The sequence below is a fragment of the Cherax quadricarinatus genome, chromosome 100, assembly GCF_038502225.1.
Source record: "Cherax quadricarinatus isolate ZL_2023a chromosome 100, ASM3850222v1, whole genome shotgun sequence".
In the NCBI taxonomy this organism is placed as follows: Eukaryota; Metazoa; Arthropoda; class Malacostraca; order Decapoda; family Parastacidae; genus Cherax; species Cherax quadricarinatus.
Genome location: NC_091391.1, coordinates 487200 through 507020, shown reverse-complemented (window position 1 = coordinate 507020; position 19821 = coordinate 487200). Strand labels below are relative to the sequence as shown.

Genomic DNA, 19821 nt, shown 5'->3' with positions numbered 1-19821 from the left:
GATTTCTATAAAGTTGTATTAGAATCATAATTGAGTAAATCTTCCAGGTTTCGAGGTACTTCCTCAGATGAGACTGGGGAATCTTCACCTTTTGCTTACCCTCTCATATGGGAGTCTCAGCATGGATCCACCTTGTCTTCAACACACAGCCCCTCGAGCCTCAAGAACACTCCTCCTTCAGAGGAGAGCCCCAAGAGCAACATCGGTGGCAGAGGTCGTTATCCCTGCACTGGAAAGGGAACACCAAATACCGAAAATAATTTTCCAGATGAGCCCATTGTAGAGAGAGGTCCAGATAAAGAAGGAAGCAGGGCTAAAAAGGTGAGGAACGGCAGCGGTTCTAGTGGAGAAAACTCAGTGAGCAAACATCACAGTCACCAGTGCCTGAATATCACACCTTCCAAGTCTTCGCTGACTCCGTCTCCCTCCGATCGATCAGTATTCCGTACTCCTTCAGAGAGATTTTCTAGGTAAGTTAATTTATAAGATTTATAAGTAATGTTCTTCCCCCACTAATGTACAAATCTAGGACATCATGGTGGTTCACTGGTGAGCATTATGGTAGTTCGCTTTGGACATTATGGTGATTCACTTTGGATATTATGATGGAATGTCTGGGACATCATGGTAGAGACACCTGGTATATCAAGGTGGAAGACTCAGAAGTTTACAGTGGGTTGCTAATAGACGAGAAAAACTTTAAACTCTTCAAAAGGTAAAGGTATGGTGAGAGGCTAGTTTATCATGGTGAGAGGCTAGTTTATCATGGTGAGAGGCTAGTTTATCATGGTAGGAGGCTTAGTTTATCATGGTGGGAGGCTAGTTTAACATGGTGGGAGGCTAGTTTATCATGGTGGGAGGCTAGTTTATCATGGTGAGAGGCTAGTTTATCATGGTGGGAGGCTAGTTTATCATGGTGAGAGGCTAGTTTATCATGGTGGGAGGCTAGTTTATCATGGTGAGAGGCTAGTTTATCATGGTGGGAGGCTAGTTTATCATGGTGGGAGGCTAGTTTAACATGGTGGGAGGCTAGTTTATCATGGTGGGAGGCTAGTTTATCATGGTGAGAGGCTAGTTTATCATGGTGGGAGGCTAGTTTATCATAATGGGAAGCTTAGTTTATCATGGTGGGAGGCTAGTTTATCATGGTGGGAGGCTAGTTTATCATGGTGAGAGGCTAGTTTATCATGGTGGGAGGCTAGTTTATCATAATGGGAAGCTTAGTTTATCATGGTGGGAGGCTAGTTTATCATGGTGGGAGGCTAGTTTATCATGGTGGGAGGCTAGTTTATCATGGTGGGAGGCTAGTTTATCATGGTGAGAGGCTAGTTTATCATGGTGGGAGGCTAGTTTATCATGGTGAGAGGCTAGTTTATCATGGTGGGAGGCTAGTTTATCATAATGGGAAGCTTAGTTTATCATGGTGGGAGGCTAGTTTATCATGGTGGGAGGCTAGTTTATCATGGTGAGAGGCTAGTTTATCATGGTGGGAGGCTAGTTTATCATGGTGAGAGGCTAGTTTATCATGGTGGGAGGCTAGTTTATCATGGTGAGAGGCTAGTTTATCATGGTGGGAGGCTAGTTTATCATAATGGGAAGCTTAGTTTATCATGGTGGGAGGCTAGTTTATCATGGTGGGAGGCTAGTTTATCATGGTGAGAGGCTAGTTTATCATGGTGGGAGGCTAGTTTATCATGGTGAGAGGCTAGTTTATCATGGTGGGAGGCTAGTTTATCATGGTGAGAGGCTAGTTTATCATGGTGGGAGGCTAGTTTATCATAATGGGAAGCTTAGTTTATCATGGTGGGAGGCTAGTTTATCATGGTGGGAGGCTAGTTTATCATGGTGAGAGGCTAGTTTATCATGGTGGGAGGCTAGTTTATCATGGTGAGAGGCTAGTTTATCATGGTGGGAGGCTAGTTTATCATGGTGGGAGGCTAGTTTATCATGGTGGGAGGCTAGTTTATCATGGTGAGAGGCTAGTTTATCATGGTGAGAGGCTAGTTTATCATGGTGGGAGGCTAGTTTATCATGGTGAGAGGCTAGTTTATCATGGTGGGAGGCTAGTTTATCATGGTGGGAGGCTAGTTTATCATGGTGAGAGGCTAGTTTATCATGGTGGGAGGCTAGTTTATCATGGTGGGAGGCTAGTTTATCATGGTGGGAGGCTAGTTTATCATGGTGAGAGGCTAGTTTATCATGGTGGGAGGCTAGTTTATCATGGTGAGAGGCTAGTTTATCATGGTGGGAGGCTAGTTTATCATGGTGAGAGGCTAGTTTATCATGGTGGGAGGCTAGTTTATCATGGTGGGAGGCTAGTTTATCATGGTGGGAGGCTAGTTTATCATGGTGGGAGGCTAGTTTATCATAGTGGGACACTAGTTTATCATAGTGGGACGCTAGTTTATCATGGTGGGAGGCTAGTTTATCATAGTGGGACACTAGTTTATCATGGTGGGAGGCTAGTTTATCATGGTGGGACACTAGTTTATCATGGTGGGAGCCTAGTTTATCATAGTGGGAAGCTTAGTTTATCATGGTGGGAGGCTAGTTTATCATGGTGGGAGGCTAGTTTATCATGGTGGGAGGCTAGTTTATCATGGTGGGAGGCTAGTTTATCATGGTGGGAGGCTAGTTTATCATAGTGGGAAGCTTAGTTTATCATGGTGGGAGGCTAGTTTATCATGGTGGGAGGCTAGTTTATCATAGTGGGAAGCTTAGTTTATCATGGTGGGAGGCTAGTTTATCATGGTGGGAGGCTAGTTTATCATAGTGGGAAGCTTAGTTTATCATGGTGGGAGGCTAGTTTATCATGGTGGGAGGCTAGTTTATCATGGTGGGAGGCTAGTTCATCATAGTGGGAAGCTTAGTTTATCATGGTGGGAGGCTAGTTTATCATGGTGGGAGGCTAGTTTATCATGGTGGGAGGCTAGTTCATCATAGTGGGAAGCTTAGTTTATCATGGTGAGAGGCTAGTTTATCATGGTGGGAGGCTAGTTTATCATGGTGGGAGGCTAGTTTATCATAGTGGGAAGCTTAGTTTATCATGGTGAGAGGCTAGTTTATCATGGTGGGAGGCTAGTTTATCATAGTGGGAAGCTTAGTTTATCATGGTGGGAGGCTAGTTTATCATGGTGGGAGGCTAGTTTATCATAGTTGGAAGCTTAGTTTATCATGGTGAGAGGCTAGTTTATCATGGTGGGAGGCTAGTTTATCATAGTGGGAAGCTTAGTTTATCATGGTGGGAGGCTAGTTTATCATGGTGGGAGGCTAGTTTATCATAGTGGGAAGCTTAGTTTATCATGGTGGGAGGCTAGTTTATCATGGTGGGAGGCTAGTTTATCATAGTGGGAAGCTTAGTTTATCATGGTGGGAGGCTAGTTTATCATGGTGGGAGGCTAGTTTATCATAGTGGGAAGCTTAGTTTATCATGGTGGGAGGCTAGTTTATCATGGTGGGAGGCTAGTTCATCATAGTGGGAAGCTTAGTTTATCATGGTGGGAGGCTAGTTTATCATGGTGGAAGGGCAAGGTTCATCATGGTGGAAGGGCAAGGTTCATCATGGTGGAAGGGCAAGGTTCATCATGGTGGAAGGGCAAGGTTCATCATGGTGGAAGGGCAAGGTTCATCATGGTGGAAGGGCAAGGTTCATCATGGTGGAAGGGCAAGGTTCATCATGGTGGAAGGGCAAGGTTCATCATGGTGGAAGGGCAAGGTTCATCATGGTGGAAGGGCAAGGTTCATCATGGTGGAAGGGCAAGGTTCATCATGGTGGAAGGGCAAGGTTCATCATGGTGGAAGGGCAAGGTTCATCATGGTGGAAGGGCAAGGTTCATCATGGTGGAAGGGCAAGGTTCATCATGGTGGAAGGGCAAGGTTCATCATGGTGGAAGGGCAAGGTTCATCATGGTGGAAGGGCAAGGTTCATCATGGTGGAAGGGCAAGGTTCATCATGGTGGAAGGGCAAGGTTCATCATGGTGGAAGGGCAAGGTTCATCATGGTGGAAGGGCAAGGTTCATCATGGTGGAAGGGCAAGGTTCATCATGGTGGAAGGGCAAGGTTCATCATGGTGGAAGGGCAAGGTTCATCATGGTGGAAGGGCAAGGTTCATCATGGTGGAAGGGCAAGGTTCATCATGGTGGAAGGGCAAGGTTCATCATGGTGAAGGCAAGGTTCATCATGGTGGAAGGGCAAGGTTCATCATGGTGGAAGGGCAAGGTTCATCATGGTGGAAGGGCAAGGTTCATCATGGTGGAAGGGCAAGGTTCATCATGGTGGAAGGGCAAGGTTCATCATGGTGGAAGGGCAAGGTTCATCATGGTGGAAGGGCAAGGTTCATCATGGTGGAAGGGCAAGGTTCATCATGGTGGAAGGGCAAGGTTCATCATGGTGGAAGGGCAAGGTTCATCATGGTGGAAGGGCAAGGTTCATCATGGTGGAAGGGCAAGGTTCATCATGGTGGAAGGGCAAGGTTCATCATGGTGGAAGGGCAAGGTTCATCATGGTGGAAGGGCAAGGTTCATCATGGTGGAAGGGCAAGGTTCATCATGGTGGAAGGGCAAGGTTCATCATGGTGGAAGGGCAAGGTTCATCATGGTGGAAGGGCAAGGTTCATCATGGTGGAAGGGCAAGGTTCATCATGGTGGAAGGGCAAGGTTCATCATGGTGGAAGGGCAAGGTTTATCATGGTGGAAGGGCAAGGTTCATCATGGTGAAGGCAAGGTTCATCATGGTGGAAGGGCAAGGTTCATCATGGTGGAAGGGCAAGGTTCATCATGGTGGAAGGGCAAGGTTTATCATGGTGGAAGGGCAAGGTTCATCATGGTGGAAGGGCAAGGTTCATCATGGTGGAAGGGCAAGGTTCATCATGGTGGAAGGGCAAGGTTCATCATGGTGGAAGGGCAAGGTTCATCATGGTGGAAGGGCAAGGTTCATCATGGTGAAGGCAAGGTTCATCATGGTGGAAGGGCAAGGTTTATCATGGTGGAAGGGCAAGGTTCATCATGGTGAAGGCAAGGTTCATCATGGTGGAAGGGCAAGGTTTATCATGGTGGAAGGGCAAGGTTCATCATGGTGGAAGGGCAAGGTTCATCATGGTGGAAGGGCAAGGTTCATCATGGTGGAAGGGCAAGGTTCATCATGGTGAAGGCAAGGTTCATCATGGTGGAAGGGCAAGGTTCATCATGGTGGAAGGGCAAGGTTCATCATGGTGGAAGGGCAAGGTTCATCATGGTGAAGGCAAGGTTCATCATGGTGGAAGGGCAAGGTTCATCATGGTGGAAGGGCAAGGTTCATCATGGTGAAGGCAAGGTTCATCATGGTGGAAGGGCAAGGTTCATCATGGTGAAGGCAAGGTTCATCATGGTGGAAGGGCAAGGTTCATCATGGTGGAAGGGCAAGGTTCATCATGGTGGAAGGGCAAGGTTCATCATGGTGAAGGCAAGGTTCATCATGGTGGAAGGGCAAGGTTCATCATGGTGGAAGGGCAAGGTTTATCATGGTGAAGGCAAGGTTCAATGGTTCATCATGGTGGAAGGGCCAGGTTTATCATGGTGGAAGGGCAAGGTTCATCATGGTGAAGGCAAGGTTCATCATGGTGGAAGGGCAAGGTTCATCATGGTGGAAGGGCAAGGTTCATCATGGTGGAAGGGCAAGGTTCATCATGGTGAAGGCAAGGTTCATCATGGTGGAAGGGCAAGGTTCATCATGGTGGAAGGGCAAGGTTCATCATGGTGAAGGCAAGGTTCATCATGGTGGAAGGGCAAGGTTTATCATGGTGGAAGGGCAAGGTTCATCATGGTGAAGGCAAGGTTCATCATGGTGGAAGGGCAAGGTTCATCATGGTGGAAGGGCAAGGTTCATCATGGTGAAGGCAAGGTTCATCATGGTGGAAGGGCAAGGTTCATCATGGTGGAAGGGCAAGGTTCATCATGGTGAAGGCAAGGTTCATCATGGTGGAAGGGCAAGGTTTATCATGGTGGAAGGGCAAGGTTCATCATGGTGGAAGGGCAAGGTTCATCATGGTGGAAGGGCATGGTTCATCATGGTGGAAGGGCAAGGTTCATCATGGTGAAGGCAAGGTTCATCATGGTGGAAGGGCAAGGTTCATCATGGTGGAAGGGCAAGGTTCATCATGGTGAAGGCAAGGTTCATCATGGTGGAAGGGCAAGGTTTATCATGGTGGAAGGGCAAGGTTCATCATGGTGAAGGCAAGGTTCATCATGGTGGAAGGGCAAGGTTCATCATGGTGGAAGGGCAAGGTTCATCATGGTGAAGGCAAGGTTCATCATGGTGGAAGGGCAAGGTTTATCATGGTGGAAGGGCAAGGTTCATCATGGTGAAGGCAAGGTTCATCATGGTGGAAGGGCAAGGTTAATCATGGTGGAAGGGCTAGTTTCATCATGGTGAAGGCAAGGTTCATCATGGTGGCAGGGCAAGGCTTATCACGGTGGAAGGGCAAGGTTCATCATGGTGAAGGCAAGGTTCATCATGGTGGAAGGGCAAGGTTCATCATGGTGGAAGGGCAAGGTTCATCATGGTGAAGGCAAGGTTCATCATGGTGGAAGGGCAAGGTTTATCATGGTGGAAGGGCAAGGTTCATCATGGTGAAGGCAAGGTTCATCATGGTGGAAGGGCAAGGTTTATCATGGTGGAAGGGCAAGGTTCATCATGGTGAAGGCAAGGTTCATCATGGTGGAAGGGCAAGGTTTATCATGGTGGAAGGGCAAGGTTCATCATGGTGAAGGCAAGGTTCATCATGGTGGAAGGGCAAGGTTTATCATGGTGGAAGGGCAAGGTTCATCATGGGGAAGGCAAGGTTCATCATGGTGGAAGGGCAAGGTTTATCATGGTGGAAGGGCAAGGTTCATCATGGTGAAGGCAAGGTTCATCATGGTGGAAGGGCAAGGTTTATCATGGTGGAAGGGCAAGGTTCATCATGGTGAAGGCAAGGTTCATCATGGTGGAAGGGCAAGGTTTATCATGGTGGAAGGGCAAGGTTCATCATGGTGAAGGCAAGGTTCATCATGGTGGAAGGGCAAGGTTTATCATGGTGGAAGGGCAAGGTTCATCATGGGGAAGGCAAGGTTCATCATGGTGGAAGGGCAAGGTTTATCATGGTGGAAGGGCAAGGTTCATCATGGTGAAGGCAAGGTTCATCATGGTGGAAGGGCAAGGTTTATCATGGTGGAAGGGCAAGGTTCATCATGGTGAAGGCAAGGTTCATCATGGTGGAAGGGCAAGGTTTATCATGGTGGAAGGGCAAGGTTCATCATGGTGAAGGCAAGGTTCATCATGGTGGAAGGGCAAGGTTTATCATGGTGGAAGGGCAAGGTTCATCATGGTGAAGGCAAGGTTCATCATGGTGGAAGGGCAAGGTTTATCATGGTGGAAGGGCAAGGTTCATCATGGTGAAGGCAAGGTTCATCATGGTGGAAGGGCAAGGTTTATCATGGTGGAAGGGCAAGGTTCATCATGGTGAAGGCAAGGTTCATCATGGTGGAAGGGCAAGGTTTATCATGGTGGAAGGGCAAGGTTCATCATGGGGAAGGCAAGGTTCATCATGGTGGAAGGGCAAGGTTTATCATGGTGGAAGGGCAAGGTTCATCATGGGGAAGGCAAGGTTCATCATGGTGGAAGGGCAAGGTTTATCATGGTGGAAGGGCAAGGTTCATCATGGTGAAGGCAAGGTTCATCATGGTGGAAGGGCAAGGTTTATCATGGTGGAAGGGCAAGGTTCATCATGGTGAAGGCAAGGTTCATCATGGTGGAAGGGCAAGGTTTATCATGGTGGAAGGGCAAGGTTTATCATGGTGGAAGGGCAAGGTTCATCATGGGGAAGGCAAGGTTCATCATGGTGGAAGGGCAAGGTTTATCATGGTGGAAGGGCAAGGTTCATCATGGGGAAGGCAAGGTTCATCATGGTGGAAGGGCAAGGTTTATCATGGTGGAAGGGCAAGGTTCATCATGGGGAAGGCAAGGTTCATCATGGTGGAAGGGCAAGGTTTATCATGGTGGAAGGGCAAGGTTCATCATGGGGAAGGCAAGGTTCATCATGGTGGAAGGGCAAGGTTTATCATGGTGGAAGGGCAAGGTTCATCATGGTGGAAGGGCAAGGTTCATCATGGGGAAGGCAAGGTTCATCATGGTGGAAGGGCAAGGTTTATCATGGTGGAAGGGCAAGGTTCATCATGGGGAAGGCAAGGTTCATCATGGTGGAAGGGCAAGGTTTATCATGGTGGAAGGGCAAGGTTCATCATGGTGAAGGCAAGGTTCATCATGGTGGAAGGGCAAGGTTTATCATGGTGGAAGGGCAAGGTTCATCATGGTGAAGGCAAGGTTCATCATGGTGGAAGGGCAAGGTTTATCATGGTGGAAGGGCAAGGTTTATCATGGTGGAAGGGCAAGGTTCATCATGGGGAAGGCAAGGTTCATCATGGTGGAAGGGCAAGGTTTATCATGGTGGAAGGGCAAGGTACATCATGGGGAAGGCAAGGTTCATCATGGTGGAAGGGCAAGGTTTATCATGGTGGAAGGGCAAGGTTCATCATGGGGAAGGCAAGGTTCATCATGGTGGAAGGGCAAGGTTTATCATGGTGGAAGGGCAAGGTTCATCATGGTGGAAGGGCAAGGTTCATCATGGTGGAAGGGCAAGGTTCATCATGGTGGAAGGGCAAGGTTCATCATGGTGGAAGGGCAAGGTTCATCATGGTGAAGGCAAGGTTCATCATGGTGGAAGGGCAAGGTTCATCATGGTGGAAGGGCAAGGTTCATCATGGTGGAAGGGCAAGGTTCATCATGGTGAAGGCAAGGTTCATCATGGTGGAAGGGCAAGGTTCATCATGGTGGAAGGGCAAGGTTCATCATGGTGGAAGGGCAAGGTTCATCATGGTGGAAGGGCAAGGTTCATCATGGTGGAAGGGCAAGGTTCATCATGGTGGAAGGGCAAGGTTCATCATGGTGGAAGGGCAAGGTTCATCATGGTGGAAGGGCAAGGTTCATCATGGTGGAAGGGCAAGGTTTATCATGGTGGAAGGGCAAGGTTCATCATGGTGAAGGCAAGGTTCATCATGGTGGAAGGGCAAGGTTCATCATGGTGGAAGGGCAAGGTTCATCATGGTGGAAGGGCAAGGTTTATCATGGTGGAAGGGCAAGGTTCATCATGGTGAAGGCAAGGTTCATCATGGTGGAAGGGCAAGGTTTATCATGGTGGAAGGGCTAGGTTCATCATGGTGAAGGCAAGGTTCATCATGGTGGAAGGGCAAGGTTCATCATGGTGGAAGGGCAAGGTTCATCATGGTGGAAGGGCAAGGTTTATCATGGTGGAAGGGCAAGGTTCATCATGGTGAAGGCAAGGTTCATCATGGTGGAAGGGCAAGGTTCATCATGGTGGAAGGGCAAGGTTCATCATGGTGGAAGGGCAAGGTTTATCATGGTGGAAGGGCAAGGTTCATCATGGTGAAGGCAAGGTTCATCATGGTGGAAGGGCAAGGTTCATCATGGTGGAAGGGCAAGGTTCATCATGGTGGAAGGGCAAGGTTCATCATGGTGGAAGGGCAAGGTTCATCATGGTGGAAGGGCAAGGTTCATCATGGTGGAAGGGCAAGGTTCATCATGGTGAAGGCAAGGTAGAATGGCTGGTTAGGTAAAATATGGATAATTTATAAGTGTATGAAAGAGAGGTACACAAGACCAGAGGTGCCCATTAAAACATGTAAGTGAAATAATATAGTAATTCTTTTATTTAAAGTGTTATAATGGGTTGCTAAGATTAGAAAGTATTGTTATTTTTAGAATATAAAGGAAGGTAGTGACCATATTGTAATATCTGTGCATTCAGTCCAAGTCAGGGTGTCAGTACTGGACTGTGATGTCTGTGTTTTTATCCTGTCCATGGTGAAGTGGAACAGAATTCTTCCTCCCTAAGCCATGCATGTCGTAAGATGCAACTAAAATACCGGGAGCAAGGGGCTAGTAACCCCTTCTCCTGTATACATTACTAAAGTTAAAAAGAGAAACTCTTCTTTTTCTTTTTGGGTCACCCTGCCTCTGTGGGATACAGCCGGTTTGTTGAAAGACGAAGATATTTATTTCTGGCCAAACTGCTAAATTCTCTGTTCTTGTCTATTCTTTTCTTTCTGTATTTTTTCCACTCAATTACACTTTTTTTTTTTCGCCTCTCTGCATCTCTGGTTGAGCCAGTGGCTCTTTCTTTTTTGTTTCTGAATCTTCATGGTATGGTGTCCTAAGCTTCCCTACATTTTCCAGCTAGGTACTCCATTTCACTGGCTCGCCTTCCAATTCACATGATCGAAGTGTATAAGTGGGAGATAGGTATTAATAAAGGGGATATTAATAAGGTCTTGAGGATATCTCTCCAAGAGAGAACCTGCAGTAATGGATTTAAATTAGATAAGTTTAGATTTAGAAAGGACATAGGAAAGTATTGGTTTGGAAATATGGTAGTTGATGAGTGGAACAGTCTACCTAGTTGGGTTATTGAGGCTAGGACTTTGGGTAGTTTCAAATTTAGGTTGGATAAGTACATGAGTGGGAGGGGTTGGATTTGAGTGGGGCTTGCACATCAGAGCTTATTTCTTGGGTAGCATTGAAAATTGGGTTGGGCAAATGTTTTGTTAGTGGGATGAATTGTAAAGGACCTGCCTAGTATGGGCCAACAGGCCTGCTGCAGTGTTCCTCCTTTCTTATGTTCTTATGTTCACTGTCCCAGTCCTCTGCATTCAGGAAGTCTCTCAACTTGAAATTTTTCCTTATAAAATCTGGTTTTTCACACACTCCACCCATTATATTTTCCTTTACATTTAGTTGCACTAGGTACTTAAGGTTCAGTACTGCATAATCACTAGTGCCCAGAGAGCTGTTATATTCTATCTTATCAATATCATCTCATCTCTGTTTCTCTTCTTCTTCTTTCAACAAACCTGCCATATATTACCAAAGCTGGATGGCTCAAAAGAGTAAAAGAAAAGTTTATTTTTCAACTTTAGTAACATGTACAGGAGAAAGGGTTACTAGCCCCTTGCTCCGGGCAGGTTAGTCTCCTCTTATGACATGCATGATTTACAGAGGAAGTGTTCTGTTCCACTTCCCCATGGAGATCTCATTTGTCTTGTTCTAAATTTTATTTTTTATTTTTATTATCACACCGGCCGATTCCCACCAAGGCAGGGTGGCCCGAAAAAGAAAAACTTTCACCATCATTCACTCCATCACTGTCTTGCCAGAAGGGTGCTTTACACTACAGTTTTTAAACTGCAACATTAACACCCCTCCTTCAGAGTGCAGGCACTGTACTTCCCATCTCCAGGACTCAAGTCCGGCCTGCCGGTTTCCCTGAATCCCTTCATAAATGTTACTTTGCTCACACTCCAACAGCACGTCAAGTATTAAAAACCATTTGTCTCCATTCACTCCTATCAAACACGCTCACGCATGCCTGCTGGAAGTCCAAGCCCCTCGCACACAAAACCTCCTTTACCCCCTCCCTCCAACCCTTCCTAGGCCGACCCCTACCCCGCCTTCCTTCCACTACAGACTGATACACTCTTGAAGTCATTCTGTTTCGCTCCATTCTCTCTACATGTCCGAACCACCTCAACAACCCTTCCTCAGCCCTCTGGACAACAGTTTTGGTAATCCCGCACCTCCTCCTAACTTCCAAACTACGAATTCTCTGCATTATATTCACACCACACATTGCCCTCAGACATGACATCTCCACTGCCTCCAGCCTTCTCCTCGCTGCAACATTCATCACCCACGCTTCACACCCATATAAGAGCGTTGGTAAAACTATACTCTCATACATTCCCCTCTTTGCCTCCAAGGACAAAGTTCTTTGTCTCCACAGACTCCTAAGTGCACCACTCACTCTTTTTCCCTCATCAATTCTATGATTCACCTCATCTTTCATAGACCCATCTGCTGACACGTCCACTCCCAAATATCTGAATACGTTCACCTCCTCCATACTCTCTCCCTCCAATCTGATATTCAATCTTTCATCACCTAATCTTTTTGTTATCCTCATAACCTTACTCTTTCCTGTATTCACCTTTAATTTTCTTCTTTTGCACACCCTACCAAATTCATCCACCAATCTCTGCAACTTCTCTTCAGAATCTCCCAAGAGCACAGTGTCATCAGCAAAGAGCAGCTGTGACAACTCCCACTTTGTGTGTGATTCTTTATCTTTTAACTCCACGCCTCTTGCCAAGACCCTCGCATTTACTTCTCTTACAACCCCATCTATAAATATATTAAACAACCACGGTGACATCACACATCCTTGTCTAAGGCCTACTTTTACTGGGAAAAAATTTCCCTCTTTCCTACATACTCTAACTTGAGCCTCACTATCCTCGTAAAAACTCTTCACTGCTTTCAGTAACCTACCTCCTACACCATACACTTGCAACATCTGCCACATTGCCCCCCTATCCACCCTGTCATACGCCTTTTCCAAATCCATAAATGCCACAAAGACCTCTTTAGCCTTATCTAAATACTGTTCACTTATATGTTTCACTGTAAACACCTGGTCCACACACCCCCTACCTTTCCTAAAGCCTCCTTGTTCATCTGCTATCCTATTCTCCGTCTTACTCTTAATTCTTTCAATTATAACTCTACCATACACTTTACCAGGTACACTCAACAGACTTATCCCCCTATAATTTTTGCACTCTCTTTTATCCCCTTTGCCTTTATACAAAGGAACTATGCATGCTCTCTGCCAATCCCTAGGTACCTTACCTTCTTCCATACATTTATTAAATAATTGCACCAACCACTCCAAAACTATATCCCCACCTGCTTTTAACATTTCTATCTTTATCCCATCAATCCCGGCTGCCTTACCCCCTTTCATTTTACCTACTGCCTCACGAACTTCCCCCACACTCACAACTGGCTCTTCCTCACTCCTACAAGATGTTATTCCTCCTTGCCCTATACACGAAATCACAGCTTCCCTATCTTCATCAACATTTAACAATTCCTCAAAATATTCCTTCCATCTTCCCAATACCTCTAACTCTCCATTTAATAACTCTCCTCTCCTATTTTTAACTGACAAATCCATTTGTTCTCTAGGCTTTCTTAACTTGTTAATCTCACTCCAAAACTTTTTCTTATTTTCAACAAAATTTGTTGATAACATCTCACCCACTCTCTCATTTGCTCTCTTTTTACATTGCTTCACCACTCTCTTAACTTCTCTCTTTTTCTCCATATACTCTTCCCTCCTTGCATCACTTCTACTTTGTAAAAACTTCTCATATGCTAACTTTTTCTCCCTTACTACTCTCTTTACATCATCATTCCACCAATCGCTCCTCTTCCCTCCTGCACCCACTTTCCTGTAACCACAAACTTCTGCTGAACACTCTAACACTACATTTTTAAACCTACCCCATACCTCTTCGACCCCATTGCCTATGCTCTCATTAGCCCATCTATCCTCCAATAGCTGTTTATATCTTACCCTAACTGCCTCCTCTTTTAGTTTATAAACCTTCACCTCTCTCTTCCCTGATGCTTCTATTCTCCTTGTATCCCATCTACCTTTTACTCTCAGTGTAGCTACAACTAGAAAGTGATCTGATATATCTGTGGCCCCTCTATAAACATGTACATCCTGAAGTCTACTCAACAGTCTTTTATCTACCAATACATAATCCAACAAACTACTGTCATTTCGCCCTACATCATATCGTGTATACTTATTTATCCTCTTTTTCTTAAAATATGTATTACCTATAACTAAACCCCTTTCTATACAAAGTTCAATCAAAGGGCTCCCATTATCATTTACACCTGGCACCCCAAACTTACCTACCACACCCTCTCTAAAAGTTTCTCCTACTTTAGCATTCAAGTCCCCTACCACAATTACTCTCTCACTTGGTTCAAAGGCTCCTATACATTCACTTAACATCTCCCAAAATCTCTCTCTCTCCTCTGCATTCCTCTCTTCTCCAGGTGCATACACGCTTATTATGACCCACTTCTCGCATCCAACCTTTACTTTAATCCACATAATTCTTGAATTTACACATTCATATTCTCTTTTCTCCTTCCATAACTGATCATTTAACATTACTGCTACCCCTTCCTTTGCTCTAACTCTCTCAGATACTCCAGATTTAATCCCATTTATTTCCCCCCACTGAAACTCTCCTACCCCCTTCAGCTTTGTTTCGCTTAGGGCCAGGACATCCAACTTCTTTTCATTCATAACATCAGCAATCATCTGTTTCTTGTCATCCGCACTACATCCACGCACATTTAAGCAACCCAGTTTTATAAATCTTCTTTCTTTCTTTCAACACACCGGCCGTATCCCACCGAGGCGGGGTGGCCCAAAAGGAAAAACGAAAGTTTCTCCTTTTACATTTAGTAATATATACAGGAGAAGAGGTTACTAGCCCCTTGCTCCCGGCATTTTAGTTGCCTCTTACAACACGCATGGCTTACGGAGGAAGAATTCTGTTCCACTTCCCCATGGAGATAAGAGGAAATAAACAAGAATAAGAACTAGAAAGAAAATAGAAGAAAACCCAGAGGGGTGTGTATATATGTGCTTGTACATGTATGTGTAGTGTGACCTAAGTGTAAGTAGAAGTAGCAAGACGTACCTGAAATCTTGCATGTTCATGAGACAGAAAAAAGGACACCAGCAATCCTACCATCATGTAAAACAATTACAGGCTTTCGTTTTACACTCACTTGGCAGGACGGTAGTACCTCCCTGGGCGGTTGCTGTCTACCAACCTACTACCTATAAGTTTTATAAATGTACTCACTTAAAAAGTTTTCTCTATTCACCTCCATGAGCCTAGATGTGTGTGTTTGAGTGTACATGATATCTTAATCTTTCACAGCACCAAGTCTAATGAATGCAGAGGACCACAGACACCGCAGCAAAGACGTATCCTTAACCATCACAGCATAAACCCATTTGAAGTTGGAGCGGAGTGTCTGCAGCTGCCAACTGTGAGCCCTTCGCTCTTCCGCCACGTTGTGTCTCCCAGTCAGAAAGTTGATGGCAAGTTTCGTTGGTCTATTGATCAACTGGCTCTCTTACACCCAGTAAACATTGAAACATCTCCCTTCAACCAGGCAGACGTGGTTATTGATCCTGACTATGAACGTCAAGCACAGGATGCCATTGACAAGTAAGTTGGTTATATACCTGGAGGGTATTCAGGGGGTCAGTAACCCCACAGCCCAGTCCATCACCAGGCCTTAATGTGTAATCTTCATCTGGTTTACAATATTTAGGATTTCCTTCAGTAGAACACAGACTAACTTGTCTACTCTGAGAGTGCCAAAGCAGTGCTTCCATGTTTATACCATATTTTTGAGGAAAGTTGGAATCAGTTTTGTTTGTCAGACTAGAAGATTATAATTTTCTTATCTTCGGATTATTTTATTCATTTATTTTTATATAGAAAGGAAGGAAAATTTACATACTATAATTCATTGCCATTTAACAACTTTTTTTTTTTTCTGTTTAGCAGAGAGTAAGTTTATTTAGGCACAGATATACATAAGTACAATTATCGTACATAGTGTAAATTACCCACCAAGATAACTCAAAAAAGTCAGTGACCCTTTAATAGCCAATCCCTGCCAGGACAGTGCCTTGGTATAGGTGAAGGACTCTTGATCCAAGGAATTATATCTCTCTTTTTTCTTGGATTTAATCTTCTGATTACCTCCCTCTCCAGAGATGCTGTATGACCCTTACAAGGTTACTTTTTTCTCTTGAATATTTTAATAATAATGATCTTGTGTAACCAATGATATATCTCTTCTGTTTGTATTGTGTTCACATAGATATATAACAAGTTTCTACATTACCTCGTTTTTTCATATAAATTTGAAAGGGTATACACCTACCATCTGACTTATGACCACTCGACTTATGACCGTGTTTTTTATGCCAAATTTCTGGAAAATAAACAAGTATTTGTGTTGTACACAGTGTTTATCCTAAACCTTACAGTATAAAATACAGTACTAACAGCATAAAAAGTAAAGTAAAACATGAAATACCAAAATAAAACAATATTATTATTATTATTTTTATTATCACACTGGCCGATTCCCACCAAGGCAGGGTGGCCCGAAAAAGAGAAACTTTCACCATCATTCACTCCATCACTGTCTTGCCAGAAGGGTGCTTTACACTACAGTTTTTAAACTGCAACATTAACACCCCTCCTTCAGAGTGCAGGCACTGTACTTCCCATCTCCAGGACTCAAGTCCGGCCTGCCACTCTCCTTGAATCCCTTCATAAATGTTACTTTGCTCACACTCCAACAGCACGTCAAGTATTAAAAACCATTTGTCTCCATTCACTCCTATCAAACACGCTCACGCATGCCTGCTGGAAGTCCAAGCCCCTCGCACACAAAACCTCCTTTACCCCCTCCCTCCAACCTTTCCTAGGCCGACCCCTACCCCGCTTTCCTTCCACTACAGACTGATACACTCTTGAAGTCACTCTGTTTCGCTCCATTCTCTCTACATGTCCGAACCACCTCAACAACCCTTCCTCAGCCCTCTGGACAACAGTTTTGGTAATCCCGCACCTCCTCCTAACTTCCAAACTACGAATTCTCTGCATTATATTCACACCACACATTACCCTCAGACATGACATCTCCACTGCCTCCAGCTTTCTCCTCGCTGCAACATTCATCACCCATGCTTCACACCCATATAAGAGCATTGGTAAAACTATACTCTCATACATTCCCCTCTTTGCCTCCAAGGACAAAGTTCTTTGTCTCCACAGACTCCTAAGTGCACCACTCACCCTTTTCTCCTCATCAATTCTATGATTCACCTCATCTTTCATAGACCCATCCGCTGACACGTCCACTCCCAAATATCTGAATACATTCACCTCCTCCATACTCTCTCCCTCCAATCTGATATCCAATCTTTCATCACCTAATCTTTTTGTTATACTCATAACCTTACTCTTTCCTGTATTCACTTTTAATTTTCTTCTTTTGCACACCCTACCAAATTCATCCACCAATCTCTGCAACTTCTCTTCAGAATCTTCCAAGAGCACAGTGTCATTAGCAAAGAGCAACTGTGACAACTCCCACTTTATGTGTGATTCTTTATCTTTTAACTCCACGCCTTTTGCCAAGACCCTCGCATTTACTTCTCTTACAACCCCATCTATAAATATATTAACCCTTTGACTGTCGCGGCCGTATATATACGTTTTACGAGGTGCCGTGTTTGACGTATATATACTCATAAATTCTAGCGGCTTCAAATCAAGCAGAAGAAAGCTGGTAGGCCCACATGTGAGAGAATGGGTCTGTGTGGTCAGTGTGCACCATATAAAAAAAATCCTGGAGCACGCAGTGCATAATGAGGAAAAAAAAAACTCCGACCGTTTTTTTTTAATTAAAATGCCGACTTTGTGGTCTATTTTCGTATAGTATTTATGGTTGTATTCTCGTTTTCTTGGTCTCATTTGATAGAGTGGAAAACATATTACAGAAATAGAGGTGTTTTTGATTGATTTTACTATAAAAAGAACCTAGAAATGGAGCTCAAAGTAGGGGAAATGTTTGATTTTTGCCAATGTTCAAAAGTAAACAAATGATGCCATTGTCCAATAAATGTCCAACTAGCCATTCTAATATGCAGTCATGAATGGGTTGATGTTATTTATACAGTTATTACAGCATTGCAGTAGTCTGCATAATAGTAAGTCTAATATTTTTTGTTTGAATAAAAATTCAAAATAGAAAGCAAGAGTAATATCAGAGGGGCCTGGAGACGTGACTGATGAACAAAGAAAACGTTATTTTAGAGCCTGGAATGTCTGCATTGTTCATTCTGGACCTTATTTTGAAATTGTCATATTTTTTAGTTTTCGTGAAATTGGCCAAATTGCAAATTTCTGACCACATTATTAGGTAGTTGAAATCAGTAAATGGGCAGTTTCTTGTACTCAATCGATAGAAAAAATGGAGTTCTAAAGAAATAGCTATGAGTTTGGGCGACTGGAACAATGGAATTAGCCGAAAATAGGGCTCAAAATGGGCGAAATCGCCGATTTGTAAACAGCGCCGAGGTCGCTAACTTCACGAGAGCATAATTCCGTCAGTTTTCCATCAAATTTCGTTTTTTTGGTGTCATTACAATCGGGAAAAGATTCTCTATCATTTCATAAGAAAAAATAATTTTTTTTTTTTTTAAATTTTGCGACACCAGGAGACACCTCAGGATTGGTGGTTGCGACAGTCAAAGGGTTAAACAACCATGGTGACATCACACATCCTTGTCTAAGGCCTACTTTTACTGGGAAAAAATTTCCCTCTTTCCTACATACTCTAACTTGAGCCTCACTATCCTCGTAAAAACTCTTCACTGCTTTCAGTAACCTACCTCCTACACCATACACTTGCAACATCTGCCACATTGCCCCCCTATCCACCCTGTCATACGCCTTTTCCAAATCCATAAATGCCACAAAGACCTCTTTAGCCTTATCTAAATACTGTTCACTTATATGTTTCACTGTAAACACCTGGTCCACACACCCCCTACCTTTCCTAAAGCCTCCTTGTTCATCTGCTATCCTATTCTCCGTCTTACTCTTAATTCTTTCAATTATAACTCTACCATACACTTTACCAGGTATACTCAACAGACTTCTCCCCCTATAATTTTTGCACTCTCTTTTATCCCCTTTGCCTTTATACAAAGGAACTATGCATGCTCTCTGCCAATCCCTAAGTACCTTACCCTCTTCCATACATTTATTAAATAATTGCACCAACCACTCCAAAACTATATCCCCACCTGCTTTTAACATTTCTATCTTTATCCCATCAATCCCGGCTGCCTTACCCCCTTTCATTTTACCTACTGCCTCACAAACTTCCCCCACACTCACAACTGGCTCTTCCTCACTCCTACAAGATGTTATTCCTCCTTGCCCTATACACAAAATCACAGCTTCCCTATCTTCATCAACATTTAACAATTCCTCAAAATATTCCCTCCATCTTCCCAATACCTCTAACTCTCCATTTAATAACTCTCCTCTCCTATTTTTAACTGACAAATCCATTTGTTCTCTAGGCTTTCTTAACTTGTTAATCTCACTCCAAAACTTTTTCTTATTTTCAACAAAATTTGTTGATAACATCTCACCCACTCTCTCATTTGCTCTCTTTTTACATTGCTTCACCACTCTCTTAACCTCTCTCTTTTTCTCCATATACTCTTCCCTCCTTGCATCACTTCTACTTTGTAAAAACTTCTCATATGCTAACTTTTTCTCCCTTACTACTCTCTTTACATCATCATTCCACCAATCGCTCCTCTTCCCTCCTGCACCCACTTTCCTGTAACCACAAACTTCTGCTGAACACTCTAACACTACATTTTTAAACCTACCCCATACCTCTTCGACCCCATTGCCTATGCTCTCATTAGCCCATCTATCCTCCAATAGCTGTTTATATCTTACCCTAACTGCCTCCTCTTTTAGTTTATAAACCTTCACCTCTCTCTTCCCTGATGCTTCTATTCTCCTTGTATCCCATCTACCTTTTACTCTCAGTGTAGCTACAACTAGGAAGTGATCTGATATATCTGTGGCCCCTCTATAAACATGTACATCCTGAAGTCTACTCAACAGTCTTTTATCTACCAACACATAATCCAACAAACTACTGTCATTTCGCCCTACATCATATGAGACAGAAAAAGAAACCAGCAATCCTACCATCATGCAAAACAGTTACAGGTT

General features: G+C 44.1%; 1 protein-coding gene across 5 annotated transcripts in view; it reads left to right on the top strand.

The window, feature by feature from the left end:
• The window catches only part of bora (aurora kinase A activator-like protein bora), a gene marked incomplete at its 3' end in the record, with an annotated part of 45436 nt that overhangs the window by 6396 nt on the left and 19219 nt on the right, over nt 1-19821 (top strand). For all 5 annotated transcript variants that reach the window (XM_070079538.1, XM_070079536.1, XM_070079539.1 and 2 more), the window contains 2 exon segments: nt 48-470; nt 14905-15198. In XM_070079538.1, the coding sequence (XP_069935639.1) occupies nt 48-470; nt 14905-15198 (717 nt within the window).